This window comes from Muntiacus reevesi, chromosome 2 (assembly GCF_963930625.1).
Source record: "Muntiacus reevesi chromosome 2, mMunRee1.1, whole genome shotgun sequence".
In the NCBI taxonomy this organism is placed as follows: Eukaryota; Metazoa; Chordata; class Mammalia; order Artiodactyla; family Cervidae; genus Muntiacus; species Muntiacus reevesi.
Genome location: NC_089250.1, coordinates 265,272,927 through 265,290,072, shown reverse-complemented (window position 1 = coordinate 265,290,072; position 17,146 = coordinate 265,272,927). Strand labels below are relative to the sequence as shown.

The 17,146-nt window shown below is 49.6% G+C and overlaps 1 protein-coding gene across 1 annotated transcript; it reads left to right on the top strand.

The window, feature by feature from the left end:
- The first annotated feature begins 6,018 nt into the window (after positions 1–6,018).
- Positions 6,019–17,146, top strand: GPR4 (G protein-coupled receptor 4). The gene is made up of 2 exons (XM_065920644.1): positions 6,019–6,130; positions 14,188–17,146. The coding sequence occupies exon 2, from the start codon at positions 15,042–15,044 to the stop codon at positions 16,128–16,130; it is 1,089 nt and encodes a 362-aa protein (XP_065776716.1). The 5' UTR covers positions 6,019–6,130; positions 14,188–15,041; the 3' UTR covers positions 16,131–17,146.

Genomic DNA, 17,146 nt, shown 5'->3' with positions numbered 1-17,146 from the left:
GAGAACATCCCCAGCCCCCAGAAAGCCCCCTTGAGTCCCTTCCTAGTCATTCCTCCCCTCTCCCCTCAATAATCACTACCATACTTCTCACACCATAGAACAGTTTTACCCATTTTTGAACTTTAAATCGGAGGTCAGCAAACTTTCCAGAAAGGGCCAGTTAGTAAATATTTTAGACTTTAGAAACCACTCAGTCTCTGTCCCAAGTAACTCTGACCTTGTCTGTGTGAAAGCGACCACAGACAACGCGTGCATGAATGAGCTTGGCAGTGTTCAAATAAAGCTATTTATGGATACCGAAACTTGAGTTTCACAACGTTTTTGCTGTGTCATGAGATACTATTGTTTTAGTCTCATTGTATTTAGAAGTGTGAAAACCATCTTAGCTCATGGGCTATACAAAGATGGGCAGTAGATATGATTTGGTCCACAGTGGTACTGATAGTTTGCCCACTTTTGCTTTAAATCATAGAGTATGAACTCTTTTTGGATCTGGCTTCTCCCCTGGAGCCGGGTTCTTAACCTCAGAAGGCCTCAGTCTCCTGGTGTATAAAATAGAAGTTAATAATAGCACCTTCCCCCTAGGGGTGCTGTGAAAATGACTTAAATACCCACAGAAAGTTTAGGACAGGGCTTGACACATAAAAAGCCTTCTAGAAATGTTAGCTGATTATTTTTACACTTGAGAACACAGACACCGTGGCTGCAGGCATTCTGCCAGGCCACATGATAACAAAGTCAGAGGAAGTCTTTCTCTCATAGTGTTCCTGCCTCCAGAGGAATCAGATTGGCTCAGCTTGGATCCTGTGCCCAGTCTCTATGGCCCAGGGCAGCAGTCCCTAACCTTTTTGGCACTAGGAGACTGATTTTGTGGAAGACAACTTTTCCATGGGCCAGGGTAGGGGGATGGTTTGGGGGTGATTCAAGTGCATTACATTTACTGTGCATTTTATTATTACATCAGCTCCACCTCAGATCATCAGGCACTAGATCCCAGAGGTTGAGGACCCCTGGTCTAGGGTCTAGGGTCTGTGATTGGCCAGGCCTGGGTCACTGGCTCATCTCTTTGCTTAGGAAGGGGTTAATGTATGATACCTGGGACTGACAGCCCCACCTACACCTCATGGAATGGCGGGGGAGTTCTCTCAGAAGGGAGGGAGGGAGATGAGGTTACCAGCCATCTCAGCCTATTTATGTCAAGGTGAGTGACACGCTGGAGGGCAGGGTCAGCAATGTTTCTGAGAGTTTGAAGACCCCTGTTCCCAGTATCTATTGTTTCAGAACAAAGCTTTTCAAAATTTAATGGTTTAGCAGGACTTCCCTGGTGGTCTAGTAGCTAGGACTTTGTGTTTCCAATGGTGGGGGCCTCGGTTCGATATCTGGTCAGGGAATTAGATACTACATGCTGCAACTAGATCCAGTGTGGCCAAGTAATTAAAATACTAAATAAATAAATAAATAAAAAATAAAAAAAATAAAATACTTAAAAGTTCAAAGGAGAGTTAAAAAACTTAATTGCTTAAAGCAACAACCATTTTGCTATGACTCATAGTTTGGTGTTAGCGTTCACATATGATGAAAGTTTGGGTTCCATTTTCTGCTATTGTGAATAATACTGTGATAAATATTCATACGTATGCATGCATGCTAAGTTGCTTCGGTTACGTTTGACTTTTTGTGACCCTATGAACTGTAGCCCACACGGCTCCTCTGTCCATGGGATTCTCCGGGCAAGAATATTGGAGTTGTTATGCCCTCCTCCAGGGGATCTTCTTGACTCAGGGATTGAACCCACGTCTCTTACATCTCCTGTGTTGACAGGTGGACTCTTTACTGCTAGCGCCACCTGGGGAGCCCAAACATTGATATACAAGATGTTATTTGGACATGTGTTTTCATTCCTCTTGGGTATATACCTAGGAGTAGAATTACTGGGCCATATGGTAATTCTGTTTAATTTTTTGAGAAACCTCTGTGTGTATGCGGTTTTACTTAAACAATTCTGAAATAACTATAGACTCAGAGGAAGTTGCCAACAGAGAATAGAGAGGTCTTCTATACCCTTAATCCAGTTTACCCCGGTGGTAACATCCTATGCAACTATACTACACTAGCAAACTTGGAAACTGGCCCTGGTGAGTCTACAGACCTTATTCAGATTTAACCTGTTTTATATATCCTCTTGTGTCTATGTGTGTGTATGCAGTTTTATCACATGTATAGATTTTTTTCAGGAGGATTCTGGAAAAGGTTATACATTCCCTTTTGTTTCTACAGTATTTCCAAATTATACCTGCTGTTTATATACAAGTATGTTTGCTCTCTGGTCTTTGGCTAGTTAACAAGCCCTAATAAGCACAATGAGTTCTGTCATCTGGGCTGAACGTACTTCAGGTATGGGATGATATTCTAAAGAAGTCCTTAAATTCGTGATAGGATATCCTGCTTGATAACATCTAGTTTCAGTTTTGAAGTAGTATATTAGTCAGAGAAAACCCCAGACAGACAGAGCCAGTGGGGTTTATATATTATAAGGAATTGGTTCCCTCAATTGTGGAAACTGACAAGTCCCAAGATCTGCTGGGTCAATCAGCAAGCTGGAGAACTAGGAGAGGCAGAGATGCAGTTTCCAGTCTGAGTTATTCACATGAAGTGCTTAGAATGGTACTTTGACTGTAGTAAGTGGTCATTAATTGTTAGCTGCCCTTATTTTTCCCTCGTTTCTTCCTTTTTAAGCCAACATCTTCTCCTGTCCCCATCTCTTATCTCCAGCCACTTGAATCGCTGGTACTTGCCCTTCCCTGTGACATTTCACGCCTCTGAGCTTCAGCACGTGCTGTTCCTTCCCTGCTGGTATACCCTTTTGAATTTGTCCACCCAGACAACTCCCATTCGATAGGCAGAGTCTAGCAATCACATCCCGACTCCAGACCCCTACGTTTTCGATCAAACTCTTCTTTCCTGGGATCAAAGTCTGCTCTCCTGTCCTCCAGCTTTTTGACCCTTCCCTACTGTCCAAGTTCTGGGGAAGTAAGTGGTCCAGCTCCATCAAAGCATCCCTTTCCCTGGGTCTTGGTGCTCTGTCGCCCCCTTGTGCCCAGCCTCAGACCTGCGTGGAAAAATAGGCATACAAAGTTCTGGGAGAATAGTGCAGGTGCTGGGAAAGATTGAAGACCGAAGGAGAAGGGGACGACAGAGGATGAGATGGTTGGATGGCATCACCAACTCACTGGACATGAGTTTGGGTAAGCTCCTGGAGTTGGTGATGGACAGGAAGGCCTGGCATGCTGCAGTCCATGGGGTCGCAAAGAGTTGGACACGTCTGAACTGAACTGAACTGAACTGAACTGCGTGCAGGTGATTCTCCACAGTGCAGCTAAGGGTCACTCTCAGCCTTTCTCCTCCAGCTCTGGGTAATGTGAGAGTGCCCTGTGTGGACTCCATGCATGAGAGTCCATTGGTTGGGTTCTTCCCGTTACAAGCACTGACAGGAAATCTGAAGGTCAGTAGTGGGGGAAGAGGTTGGAGTATTTATTTCCCAGGCCTCTCTCTGCATCCCTGCAGTTTTGCCAGTGGATGTGTTCTCTATCTAGAGCTACAGCTCCTCTTGGGGCTCAGACAGTAAAGAACCTGCCTGCAGTGTGGGAGATCTGGATTCGGCCCCTGAATCAGGAAGATCCCCTGGAGAAGAGAATGGCAATCCCGTGAACAGAGGAGTCTGGCAGGTTACAGTCCATAGGGTCACAAAGAGTCGGCACTACTGAAGCAATTCAGCACACAAGCTCTTTGAATGGCTACCTGTTTTCTGCCAGGATCCTAACTGAATCACATTATAAACTTAGGGTGAGTCCATGAGAGAAGGGGACCCTCGCCCACCAGGGCACCTCAGAATTTCTCTTTAGAAGGACCTTGGGATGGCCAAGGAGCTGACGGGAGGACTTGTCTGAAAGCTGGTAAACTTTACGTGGGATTATTTGTGGAGAGGGGCTAAATTCTTCATGACACTTCCATTGGTATGTCTCTCTGCCTGTCCCCTTGAGGGAGGGTAGAAGCAAAAAGCTTTTATTCCTGTGTGCATTTCAGGTCACTTGGGTACTTGATTAACTCTTACTTTCTATTTGCCTCCAGAGCCCTGAGAGGAAAGGGGTACTATGATTCAGAGAGGTGAAGTCACCTGTCCAAGGCCACACAGTGAATGATTATAATAGCTACCTTAAACAAAGCAGAACAGAACTGTTTCATTTCATGTCCATGAAGTTCGAGAACAGGCAACACTCATTTCCAGTAAAAAAAAAAAAAAAAGTCATGGAGTATCTCTGGGGGTAAAGTAGAGAGTGAGCGCCCTGGAAAGGAGCAAAAAACCCAAACAAAACAGTGGTCGCTGGTGATGGAAATGTTTATGTTTTAATTTCGGTGCTTAGTCACATGGGTGTATCTGTTTGTCACAACTTATTGGGCTGCTCCCTTAAGATCCCAACATTTTTATTCTCAAAATAAATAAACAGGGATTTTCCTGGTGGTCCAGTTGTTAAAAATCAGCCTTCCAATGCAGGGGAAGCAGATTCCGTGCCTGGTCAGGAAACTAGGATCTCACATGCCATGGGGCAACTAAGTCAGCACACCTCAACTAGAGAAGCCCTCATGCCACAATGAAGACCCAGAGTAGCCAAAATAATAATTATCATTGTGTGTGTGAGAGTGTGCACGTGCGTGCGCGCTCAGTCATGTCTGATTCTGCGACCCCATGGGCTGTAGCATGCCAGCCTCCCCTGTCCACGGAATTTTCCAGGCAAGAATACTGGAGTGGGTTACCATTTCCTTCTCCAGGGGATCTTCCCCACCCAGGGATTGAACCCTTATCTCTTGCATCTCTGGCATTGGCAGATGGGTTCTTTACCAGCTGAGCCACTGAGGAAGCCCCAATAATTATTATAATAAAAGAATAATAAATAAACAAAAAAGAATTTGCAAGCCCGATAGCTGTCACTTTTTTTTCCTCCACACTGTGCCAGGTCTTAGTTGCCAAGTATGGGATCTAGCTCCCTGACCAGAGATCGAACCCAGGCTCCCTGCATTGGCAGCTCAGAGTCTTAGCCACTGAACCACCAAGGAAGTCCTAGCTGTCACTTTTTCCTAAAAAAAAAATTTATTTTTTATTAGTTGTCACTTTTGAGTGTTACATCCCAGGTCTGTCCAAAGTGCTTTGCCTAAGAATGGATCAGTTTATGAAGGAGATGATGATAACATAAAAATCAGCAGATATTTTTGCAGCACTTAATATTTATGTATTTACTCCTTGAAAACAATGTGTATTGCACATGTATTGTGTAGTAAAGTAACCAAACAGAAAAATGGGAAGGCAGATATCTTCCTAGTGGGAAGGCAGATAATTAGAAAAACAACAACAAAAGAAGTGGAATACATAGACTGTTGGGACACTTTCTATGGGGAAAAGCAAATAAAGCAGGGAGAAAGGAAGTCTTGCGGAGGATGTCATGTTTTACAGACTTTATAGTATGACATCCTCATGATAAAAGGACTATAAGAGACCACACGATCAGAAGAGGAAACAGAGGCACCCAAAGGTCACCAGCCTAAGTCTGGGCAAGAGATGGGGCTGGAGCTGGAAACCCCGAGATTCCTTCCAGGGGTGGCCCTGACCATGGGCATGGGGAACTAACAGACCCCTCTTTCTCTCCCTTGGGGAAATGTGAGTGCAGTGACCACAAAGTTAATGACTTGGGTCTGGGGTCTCCCTAAACCCCCGTCCCCCACCACCCCAAAGCTTAAGGCTTGATCTAGTTGGAGTGCAGGATTGGAGAGAGGGTAAGCAAAGGAATTTATGAGATGGAGGCTTCCAGGCTGGGGACGTTGAAGGACTCGGGGGTGTTTCACCAGCAGGTGAGGTTTCTCCAGAGCTGGAAGGCTTTAGTGGGGTGAAGGGGTTAAGGGGGAGCGATAATGGTGGAGTTAACGGGGGCGGGCCCGGTCGGGGCGGGGCGGGGCCTCGGCTGGTGGCTCTGGCCCGGGGCCGGGAGGAGTCGCCGCCGGGTCCCTGCGCCGCCGCGGAGCCCGGATCCCCCAGCCGCAGGGAGAGGCGCCGCCCGCCCCGTCCAGCCGCCCCGCGCAGGTAGGCGCCGGTTCCTCCCCGGTCCTCGCAGGTCCCGCGGCCGCCGGCGGCCGCCCGTCCCTGGGTCCGTCCGCTGCCTCAGTCTCCCGCGTGGCCTCGGTCCCCGCCCCTCTCTGGGGCTGGCTCTCCCTGCGTCTCCGCGGCTGACTTTGTCTCTGGGTCTGTCTCCATCTCTGTCGGTCTCTGATGTCTCTCTGGATCTGCGGTCCCTCTCCCTCTGCTCGTGTCTCCCCTTCGCCATCTCGATGTCTCCGTGTCGGTATCTTTTATCTCTGCCTCTCCTTCTCTCTCTCTTCTCACTCCGTTTGCCTGTATCCCTGGGTCTTGATGAACTCTCAGTCTATACGGATCTCTCTGCCTCCGTCTCCCCATTTCTGGGCATCTCTTTGCCTTTTTTCTTCCTGTCTCTCTATCTCTCCGTATGCCTCTGTCTCTATCTCCACGTATCTTAGACCCGGTTCTGGCAACTTCACTCCGTCGTCATCCTTCTCCAACTTTCCCCTGGGCTGAGGATCTTCTTGGGAGTCGGGTAGGGGGCAGTAGGATTACCACCTGGGGCAGGTGGACTTTGAAGACCCCTGTGGCCTGGGCTCCCCCTTAACAGAGTCACCCCACTGCTCTGGAGGTCGCCCCCACCCCACCCTCCAATTTCAGGAATTCCTGGCTGGGGGAGGGGGTGAACTTCCTCCCCAACTTCCTCCAGTCCAGGATTTGGCTGGGTCACCCATTAACTCCTTCCTGCCGTGGCTTCATCCCCGAACCCCCACCCCCCGCTTCAACAACCCTGAGACAGCTCTGGAATTTCTGTGAGATGCTGGTTGTGGAATGAATGTCATATATACTCAGGTGGGATGAGGTCTGAGGGGTTTTCTGGAGGGCAGAGATAAAGATGATGGGGGCCACACCCCTCCTCACCCCCAACAAGGGCCCTCCACCAGCCACACTTCTCTTGAACTCACCAGAGTGTCCCTGGGTGCTCAGTTGTGTCCGACTCTTTGCGACCCCATTGACTGTAGCCCGTCAGGCTCCACTGTTCATGGGATTTTCCAGGCAAGAATCCTGGAGTGGGTTGCCGTTTTCTCCTCCAGGAGATCCTCCCCTCCAGGGATCAAACCCACATCTCCTGCTTCTCCTGCACTGCAGGCAGAATCTTTACCGCTAAACCACTGGGGAAGAATTCACCAAGGGCCCCCCAACTCTTTCTCTGTGGATGAGCTTGACTTCAGGTTTGGGGTGAGGATGGGGAGGTTGTCCTCTCTGGGCGGGGCATCAGTGGGAGAAAATGAGAGAGATTGATAGTATTTTTTTGGGGGGGGGAGCTCCAAAACTCTGGGAATCATAGCATCAAGAAGTTTTGAATGTGAACTCTCTTTTTTTTAATTAATTTTTTAATTAGAGTATCGTCAGTTTTGAATGTGAAGTCTTTGCATGAAAGGACCCAAGTATGTGAGAATGATCCAAAAGGAAGATTGGGAGAGCTCAAACCTTCAAGTTAAAGGTCTTGGGGTATTTGAATCCTTCAGTCCAAAAAGATGGGCTTTGGAATATTGGCAGTTTTCAGTGGTCGCAGTCAAGAGCTCAAAAGTGCTGTCAGAACCAGCTAGACCAAACCCCCCATTTCAGAGATGGGAAAACTGAGGCCCAAGTGTAGAGGTCCCCAAGGTGAATCAGTTTCAGGCTGGGTTGGGACTCCGGTTCCACTGAAGCCCAAATCCAAAGAAGTGGCTTCTTTTGCTGCCACTACCTCAGATTAATGTGGGGAAGGAGGTCTTCACAGGGAAGAGGGAAGAATGCCAGGGTAAGTGTGAATGGCTGGAACCCAGGAGGGAGCGTTTTTTTAGAAGCAGAGGAGAGAAAATATTTCTAAAGCCACGGTGGTGGAGAGGGAGAGGGGATAAGAGTTGGTTGGAGTGGAAGGGGTGGAATTTCAGAGAAGGAGGGAAGAGAAGAGGGGATGTGGGGAGAGGGGCAGAGATTCATTCCCGCCTGACTCTGTCTCCTGACCCTCCCCATGAAGCCCACTGCTCTTGCAGGACAGGGCCTATAATTTGGCTTGTGTCTAGACAAATAATAACTCAGCCTCAGCCAGTATGTGATCCAGTGGGGTGGGATGAGACACAGTTTCTGGGCCAGGTATAGAGAGGCAGCCCGGGCTCTTAGTGTCCCCACCAGGGGCAAAGAATTTAGGGGCCAGGTAAATGTGACTACCCACCCCCCGCCAACATTGAATTCTTAGCATTTTACAATTCTGCACAATTTTAGAACTTCAGGCTGCTGGAATGTTAAAAAAAAAAACACAACACAAAACCAGAAGAGATAAAGGGATAAAAAGGAAATGGGGTTCACCATATCTGTAAAAAAGAAAGGGGAAATACAGATTCGTGTTTGGTGGGCAAAGATAATGATCACTGAGAGTTTAATAATAGATTATGAAAGTTGTACAATTTTTTTTTAAAGCATAGAGCGTTCTAACAATAGAACTTGAGAATCCTGGAATGTGAATTTCCTGGGATATTGGAAACCTATAAGGGTAAGGGTGTGGAAGCCGCCATAATAATAATAATAATAGAATGGAAGGAAGGTAAAGCTCTAAAAGGTTATAATAATAGAACAGTAAACCATGGCCTGGACTAACAATAGAACCTGAGAATCTGAGAGCCTTGGGAATCTAGAACATCCGAGGAGTAGAGTCAAGGACCCTCCCTGGTGTCCCTTCTGGGTGGTGTGGGGGACATGTGTGGGGGGATGGGTATCCCTTCGGTAGAAATGGGGAAACTGAGGCCAGCAGAGTGGTCACGGTGGCCTGACTGTCCCCGGTTTCCGCCGGCCAGCCGCCAAGGCGCCAGGTGGGGAGCGAGGCTCTGTGATCACATTTCGTTCCCCTAATGAGCAGACCAACCGGAGCTGACTGGTCCCCACGGGGCTGACAGGGGAGCGGGAGCCTTCAGAGGAGGGAAGTGGGGAGTGAGAGAGGTGACCTGGAGGCTTCTAGGACAAGGCTGGTGAGTGATGGGGGTGTGGGGGCTGCATTACCTCTCCCTCTTGCCCTTTCAAGCCCCTAGCCCCAAGCCTTCAGCCTTGCAGGACTGAGAAGCTGGCTTGAGCAGCTGAGACTGCAAAGTAGGGTCAGGGGTCTGACAGTCCTTTCTGTCACCCCACTATCGCTCCACATTCCCCACTTATCTCTCTTCCCTGGCCCTCTGAGAGGGACCAGCAGGGACCAGGAGGTGGGGGGTGGGGGCTTGGGGGAGAGAGTGCTGGGCAAGGGAGTCAGGTGATGGAGGGGCACGCAAGACCCCCGAGGTCACTTGCCTTCTGGTGGTGAGAGAGTCTGTGGGTTTCTCAGCAGAGTCTCAAAGAGGGCTGAGAACCTCAGAAAGACTTGAGAAAAAATTACAAGAGTGCAGGGAGGGGAGAGAGAAATCATTCTTTTTCGTTAAGAACGACTGATCTAGGCAGCCTTGACATGTCATGTGACTTAGACAACTAACTGCCTTGTTGGTATCTTTGTGTGGGGGGGTTGATGTTGGGCAGATCTCAGATGGGGGAGACGAGAGGGCTGAATGCCCCTCCCCCCACGCCTAGCATCCCCCAAGAAGCAGGTGGGTTGAAGAAGAGGGAGAGGAGGAGGGAGGGGCTAGTGTCCTACTGGTTGCCCCTGGAGGAAATTAGCAATGGGAAGTGCATTTCCTCTGTCTGCAGGAAATCAGTCTCCCGCCTGTGTACCCACCCCAGCCTCAGAAGAACTGGGGGGTTCTTGAGAGGGTGGGACAAAGGGAATTTCTCCGCTCTAAGCGCCTCCTCTCATTATGAACTGGTTCATTTCTCATGTCAGCTCCTCAGTGCCTGTGGAATAGTAATAATTGTTCAAACACTGCTCAATTTATAGATGATATCACCTCTACCAAGGATTTTGTTTCTTTTTTTAAAATTAATTTTATTTTTCAAGTTGAAGTATAGTTGATTTTGGTGCTGTTAGATAGCATCACTGACGCAATGGACATGAATGTGAGCAAACTCCAGGAGATGGTAGAGGACAGACAGAGGAGCCTGGCGTGCTGCAGTCCATGGGGTTACAAAGGGCTGGACACGACTTAGCAACTGAACAACAACAGTAGTTGATTGACAATGCCGTGCCCATCTATGCTGTATGGCAAAGTGACTCAGTTATACACATTCTTGTTTTTTAAATATTCTTTCCATTATGGTTTGTCACGGATGTGGAGTTAAGAAAATATTCACACACAAAATTATTCATAACCTAAAAGTTGAGAGTTAAGTTACATTTTACTGGGTGAGGATTTTTAGGACTTCAAGCATGGGAGTCAGCATCTCAAGTCTCCCCTGAGAAAACATGCTCCAAGGAGCCAGGTTATATAGATGTTTTGCAACAAAGGGCGGGTAGTCTGAACATCAGAAGATTATTGTCAATTAAAGAAAACCAGATATCCCAAGTTGAGGAATTTAGTGCTTTTCTATGTATTATGGGAAAATGTAAGAGTCTGGGCTCAGTGAAATCATTCCTTTGATTCGCACCTCAGCTATCTGGGGTCAGTATCCTGTGTTTTCACATCCTGAGCTTCCTAGGGGTAGGGGGAACTCACCATGGGGAGTGGTTGCAGTCTGATGGCTGCTAGATGGCAGGTATTCTTTCCTTCCTGAGTTCCCTCAAGGCTCACCAGCTCACCATCCATTGTGGCCGCAGTTGCTGGTGACTGTGACATCCTTGTTTACTGATACAGCAGGAAATATTTCATTTCTCACAGGATATTGAATATAGTTCCCTGTGAATAAGTTGGGAGATGTTTTATCCTCTTCAATTTTCTGTAAGAGTTTGTATTGAATTGATATTTTCTTCTGTGTGTTTTTTTTTTTGGAGGGGGGCATGCCATGCAGCATGCAGGATCCTAGTTCCCCAGACCAGGGATCAAACCCACACCCCCTGCAGTGGAAGCGAGGAGCCTTAACCATTGGACCACCAGGAAGTCCCAAAGATTTTTGTATCTGTGACATGACTGGTATAAAAGTTGTGCCCCACCTCCCCTTCATGCAGAAGGGGAAACTGAGGCTCCTGAAGGAGAAGTAATTCCCTTGGTGTTACAGGCTGAAGGAGAGACCCAGGGCAGAGAGAGAGAGGTGTTTTGAGTGATTTGTTCCAGGCTGAAGGAGGGGTGGTTCAGTTCAAAGGGAGGGACCAGATTGCACTGTTTCAGTCAGCAGCAAGCCCCCTCCTTCCCATCTCCACAGGATCCAGGAGTGTCTGTGAGTCTGAGGTGCGGGCAGCCCTTCTGTCATGGAGGACCCCACAGGGGGTAGGACTTACTAAGCCCAGACTCAGCCCTGACCTTTCAAAGTCAATTATGCAGCAGAGAGAGCCTGCCCTTTTCACTTTTTCCTTCCTCATCTCTTTATCTCTGGGACCCTGCAGGGACTTGCTGGAGCTTGAAGTGGGGGGTGGTGCTGCCTCAAGGGGAGGGGGAGCCTGTGTGGGAGCAGGGGCTGACCAAATGCCTGTTCCCTGAGTCCAAAGGCATTTGTTGAGTGCCTACTGTATGCTGGGCCTGTCCTGGGTGCTGGCGATAGCTACAGCAGTCAATACCTGGTCCCTGCTCTCCCAGAATGTCCATTCAAGACAGACAGGCAGACACAAACAAGATGCAAGGTGATGTGAAGAGAGTTGTTTAGTCACTCAGTCATGTTTGACTCTTTTACGACCCCACGGACTGTAGCCCACCAGGCTCCTCTGTCCAAGGGTTTTCCCCTAGGCAAGAATACTGGAATGGGTTGCTATTTCCTTTCCCAGGGGATCTTCCCAACCCAGAGATGGGACCCATGTGTCCGATGTTGGCAGGCATATTTTTTTTTTTTTAACCATTGAGCCACCAAGGAAGCCCTGGGACTATGGATAAGCATATTTTCATTTTGCATTTGTGCATTTTCTAAATTTCCTTCAATAATGACAGATTTCCCTCACTTCTTGAACTTCCAAGTACCCAATCTATTCAATCTATCCCTTTAACGTCAACTTCATAGCCATTGCCTCTGTCCTTGACTTTTACAACAACCTTCTCCAGCTGTGAATAAACTAACAATAAGCACCTCACAGACATGTGTACCTCTCTCCCACCAACCATCTATGATGGCAGAAATCATGTCTTATTTATACTTACTCCAGTGTCCAGTCCTGTGCAGGGCCCAGAGGAGGCACTCAGATGTTGGAGAAACTGAAGTTCTCCTCAAATAGGATATAACCTCCTGGAAAAGAAGAGCCCTATCTTGAGATTCTGTGATTCCTCTAATTCCTCCACACAAAGTGGGTGGGTGTGGGTGGGCAGGACTGTGGGTACAGAGGGCCTCTCTGAGGAAGTGATGGAGGTATGGGAGCTAGTCCTAAGTAGATCTGAAGGAAGGACAGAGGTGGTGAGACTGGAAAGAAGGTCCAGCCTTGAGCCTGCTGAGGTCGGGGAGGGAGAGGTGGGCAGGAAAGTCAGCTAGGCTGTGAAGGCTGGTCAGGCAGCGCCTTGTCACCTGGGGGGAAGACTTGAGATTTTGTCCCAAGTTCATGGGGAAGTTATTGGAGGATTTCAAGCAGAGAAGGATTAATAACAAGAGCTGATGGACATGTTAGAGAGACCTGTCTGGCCTCCACGTGGGGAGTGACTGGAGGGAAGCCAGAGTGGCAGGCAGGAAAGCCTTGGGGAGGCTCAACTGCAAGGTCCAAACCAGCGGTCATGGTGGAGCAGAGTGGGCAGCGGCCGGGGTTTTAGAGACATGCGTGGGTTCAGAATTTAGTGTGGAGGTTAGGGACAGCCCAGAGGACTCTCCCATGGGAAGATGCTGCTCAGGCACCTGGGAGTTCCTGTGGGCCTGCTGGATGCATTGGGGCTCATCCCTTCCCCTCTCTGGCCCCTCAGTTTCCTCATCTGTCCTACAGACTCAACCAGTAGTTTTCAAAATGTGTCCTGGGGACCCTTCAGAGCTGGACTTCCTCCCGCCACCTCCTTTTATCTAGAGCACTGAGTAACTTCCCCTTTTCGCTGTCTTAGATGAGATTTCCTGTTGAGATATGTTGTTTTCTTTTAAGTGGTTCCACAGCCTACAAACTGATGCAAACCGCTGGATGGAATGGCCTCTAAAGGTGCCTCTACTTCAGGACTTCATTCCCCTCCTCTTGGGGGCTGACAGTGGTCCAGGGCTTGGTCCATCACTGTCTTTTGCTCTGTGCTTAAAGATCTCCCCAGGACCAGGGGGTGACATGCCCAAGACTCTCACTCAGGGAAGTCAGAGAGAAGCGGGAAGAGATAATGAGGGGGGTGGTCTCTGAGGGAGGGGACTCCTGGCACTGCCCCCAGGGCTCCCCCTTGGTCGGTTGAGTTCTCATAACTTCCCTGCCCCAGCCCCGTGCAGCTATGCTTCCATGGGCTGTCAGCCCAGGGCCTCTCTCTGTCCAATTATTCTTGGGTGAAAACTGACATTCAGGCTGGAGAAAGGAGGTGAGAGCCAAGATTTTCCCCCCCTCTCCCATTATCAGGACCTTGGACAGGTCTCTGAACTGCTGTGTGCCTCAGTTTGTCAAATAAATTCACATCCACAAAGTGCTAAAGACAAGGTCTGCTATGTAATAGGACTCAAAAAAAACTTTAGTTATTATTATCACCACCATCATCATCATTATCAAGAATTTGGGGCCCTGGGTTAGGAGTAGGAAGCTGGTTCCATCACTGCCTTGCTGTACATCCTTGAGGGGAGTGACCCAGCCTCTCTGGGTCCTGTCTTTATGTCTATAATATGATAGGTGAAACTAGTCCAGCATTTCCTAAAGCATGATATGAGACTTGTGCCAGTTTTAAGTGGTTTCTTGAAGAAAGTTTAAAAAAAAAACTATTAGGGAAAAAATATAACTGACATCTCAAATCTGTGTTTTCAGTGATCTGTTGCTTAGATTAAGCATCATTAAGGTGCCTACCCTCTGGAGCTCACCAGAATCAATGACAAAAGGGCATGGGGAGCAGAGGGAAGTCCCTGACACCTCTCACGGCAGTCCTCTTTCCCCACAGGTACCGCAGAGTCAGCTCTGAACTGTGAAGCAGGGCCACCTCATCTCAACTGTTCAGCCCCCACCAGGACCAAGCTGGAGCCCCTCCCATGTCCCCGTTAAACTTCCTGTATTGGTAACCCTGTGCTGACAGAGCCGTTACTCACCACCTTCCTGTTTCTTTAAAACCCTTCCACATTCCCCAGACTAACTCCTCCCTATCTTTCATCCCTCATAAGACACCCCCTTTTTTTGTAGTCTTCTCCTCTTTGGTTACCTCCCTTATTTCCTTATTTCTTACTGGGGTCCTAGGAGGTGTCAGCACCCCTATCCATCTGACCTGGTCTTCTCCACTCCCAAACTGTGGACTGCCCTATCTCAAACACTATCCCATACATTTCCTGCGTCTTCTTGGACATTTCACCTCACTGTTATTTCAGCATAGCCATGCTTACTTTCTACATCCTCCACAAATCTCTGTCTCTCACCACTGCCCACTGATGCCTTCATCTCTCCCGTATAAACACTCCCCTTGGTCAATCGTGTGTTACCCCAGTACTCTCCCATTTAAGCTCTGGTTGGGTCTCTAAAACCTCCTTGACAAAGCTCTTTGTTAATCCTGCCACCCCCAAACCTCCCTCCTGTCGTCATTCTATCCCTTCTCCAACTTTTCCCTCTGAAGCCTCTGTCCTTCCTTGCCTAACCTGGCCCACGATTTGCAGCCCACCTCATCCTCTAACCCCGTGAACTGCCTCCCACCATGTTCCCCTGAGCCTCCAAGGAGGGGGCTCAGGGAGGCCTGATGGCCTCCCGCCCCCCGTGGCCCCACAGCCCCCGTGGGCCAGGGGAAGCACCCCAAAAGACCCAGTGCCAAGGATGGGCAACCGCACCTTGGAGGGCTGCCACGTGGACTCTCGCGTGGACCACCTCTTCCCACCCTCCCTCTACATCTTCGTCATCGGCGTGGGGCTGCCCACCAACTGCCTGGCCCTGTGGGCCGCCTACCGCCAGGTGAGGCAACGCAACGAGTTGGGCGTGTACCTGATGAACCTCAGCATCGCTGACCTGCTGTACATCTGCACACTGCCGCTGTGGGTGGACTACTTCCTGCACCACGACAACTGGATCCACGGCCCCGGCTCCTGCAAGCTCTTCGGGTTCATCTTTTACACCAACATCTATATCAGCATCGCCTTCCTGTGCTGCATCTCGGTGGACCGGTACCTGGCCGTGGCCCACCCGCTGCGGTTCACCCGTCTGCGCCGTGTCAAGACGGCCGTGGCCGTGAGCTCCGTGGTCTGGGCCACGGAGCTGGGCGCCAACTCGGCACCCCTGTTCCATGACGAGCTCTTCCGCGACCGTTATAACCACACTTTCTGCTTCGAGAAGTTCCCCATGGAGGGCTGGGTGGCCTGGATGAACCTCTACCGGGTCTTCGTGGGCTTCCTCTTCCCCTGGGCCCTCATGTTGCTGTCCTACCGCGGCATCCTGCGGGCCGTGCGGGGCAGCGTGTCCACCGAGCGCCAGGAGAAGGTCAAGATCAAGAGGCTGGCCCTCAGCCTCATCGCCATCGTGCTGGTCTGCTTCGCGCCCTACCACGTGCTCCTGCTATCTCGGAGCGCTGTCTACCTGCGCCGCCCCCGGGACTGTGGCTTCGAGGAGCGAGTCTTCTCGGCATATCACAGCTCGCTAGCCTTCACCAGCCTCAACTGCGTGGCTGATCCCATCCTCTACTGCCTCGTCAACGAGGGCGCCCGCAGTGACGTGGCCAAGGGCCTGCACCACCTGCTCCGCTTTCTGGCCAGCGACAAGCCCCAGGAGATGGCCAACGCCTCGCTCACCCTGGAGACCCCGCTCACTTCCAAGAGGAACAGCATGGCCAAGGCCATGGCAGCTGGCTGGGGGGCAGCTCCGCCCACCCAGGGGGACCAGGTGCAGCTGAAGATGCTGCCACCGGCACAGTGAACCTTGAATCCTGCAGAGCCCCCACTCCTCCGGTCTAATCCCCCACTCCCTTCCCTTCTGGCCCAGTGTATGCAAATTATATGTAAATAAGGCCCTGATACTATTCATAAAATGTAAGAAAATAGGAAAACAGTGGGGCTGATGTGTCACTGATCAGCCATCATCCTCTGCCATGACCTTCTGACATTTCAGTAGAACTGTGGTGGGTGGTGCTAATGACCCGGCAGTGACAAATGGCAGCTCTGGCTCTGTCCTCACGGCTCCCCTTCCAATGGAAGAGACAGAGCTATCCCAGGAGGGTGATGCTCCAGAGTGGGCAGGGCTCAGGCAGGGGAACCCAGGGGCTGGGGGAACCCAAGAAGGTCTCTGTCACAGTCTGGGGGATGGAAAGGGCTTCCTAGAGGAGGGGACCAATAGATTAAGTTTCCAGAAGGTAAAGACAAAGAAGTTAGGATTATTTCCAACAAGGGAGTAAAAGTCTGTGATTCAAGGGGGAAGTGGAAGGAGAAACTCATTGAGTATTGAACAATCACTTGTGTCTTTGGAAAGCACCTGGTCATATAGAGTAGAGAGAGAGCAGGACAGAACAGTTCAGAGTTTGGAGATAAACTGATTTCTCCAAGTGAGGCCTGAGGAGGAGGAGGGAGTGTGTCAGAATCCAAATAAAAGGCCATTGGTCAACTGTCTGGAGGAGCAGGGAGCAGGATAGGCTTGGGAACAGGGCTCAGGACAAGAGAAGGGTATTCATTCATTCAAGAGAGATTTATTTATACCTATGCTGGCCGGTATAAACAAACAGTGACCAAGACAGCCCAGGCCCTGCCATCATGGAGCTCACAGTGAATGAGTAAATAAAGATAAATATTAAATTTGGAATCGAAGGACTTCCTTGGCAGTCCAGTGGTTTAAGGCTCCGCACTTCCACTGCAAGGAGCACAGGTTCAATCCCTGGTTGGTGAACTAAGATCCCATATGCTGTGTGGTGCAGTCAAAAAAAAATGGAATTGGTAAGGATA

Coding starts and splice junctions, on each gene's coding strand:
- GPR4 (XM_065920644.1), top strand. CDS start 15,042: ATGGGCAACCGCACCTTGGAGGGCTGCCACGTGGACTCTCGCGTGGAC.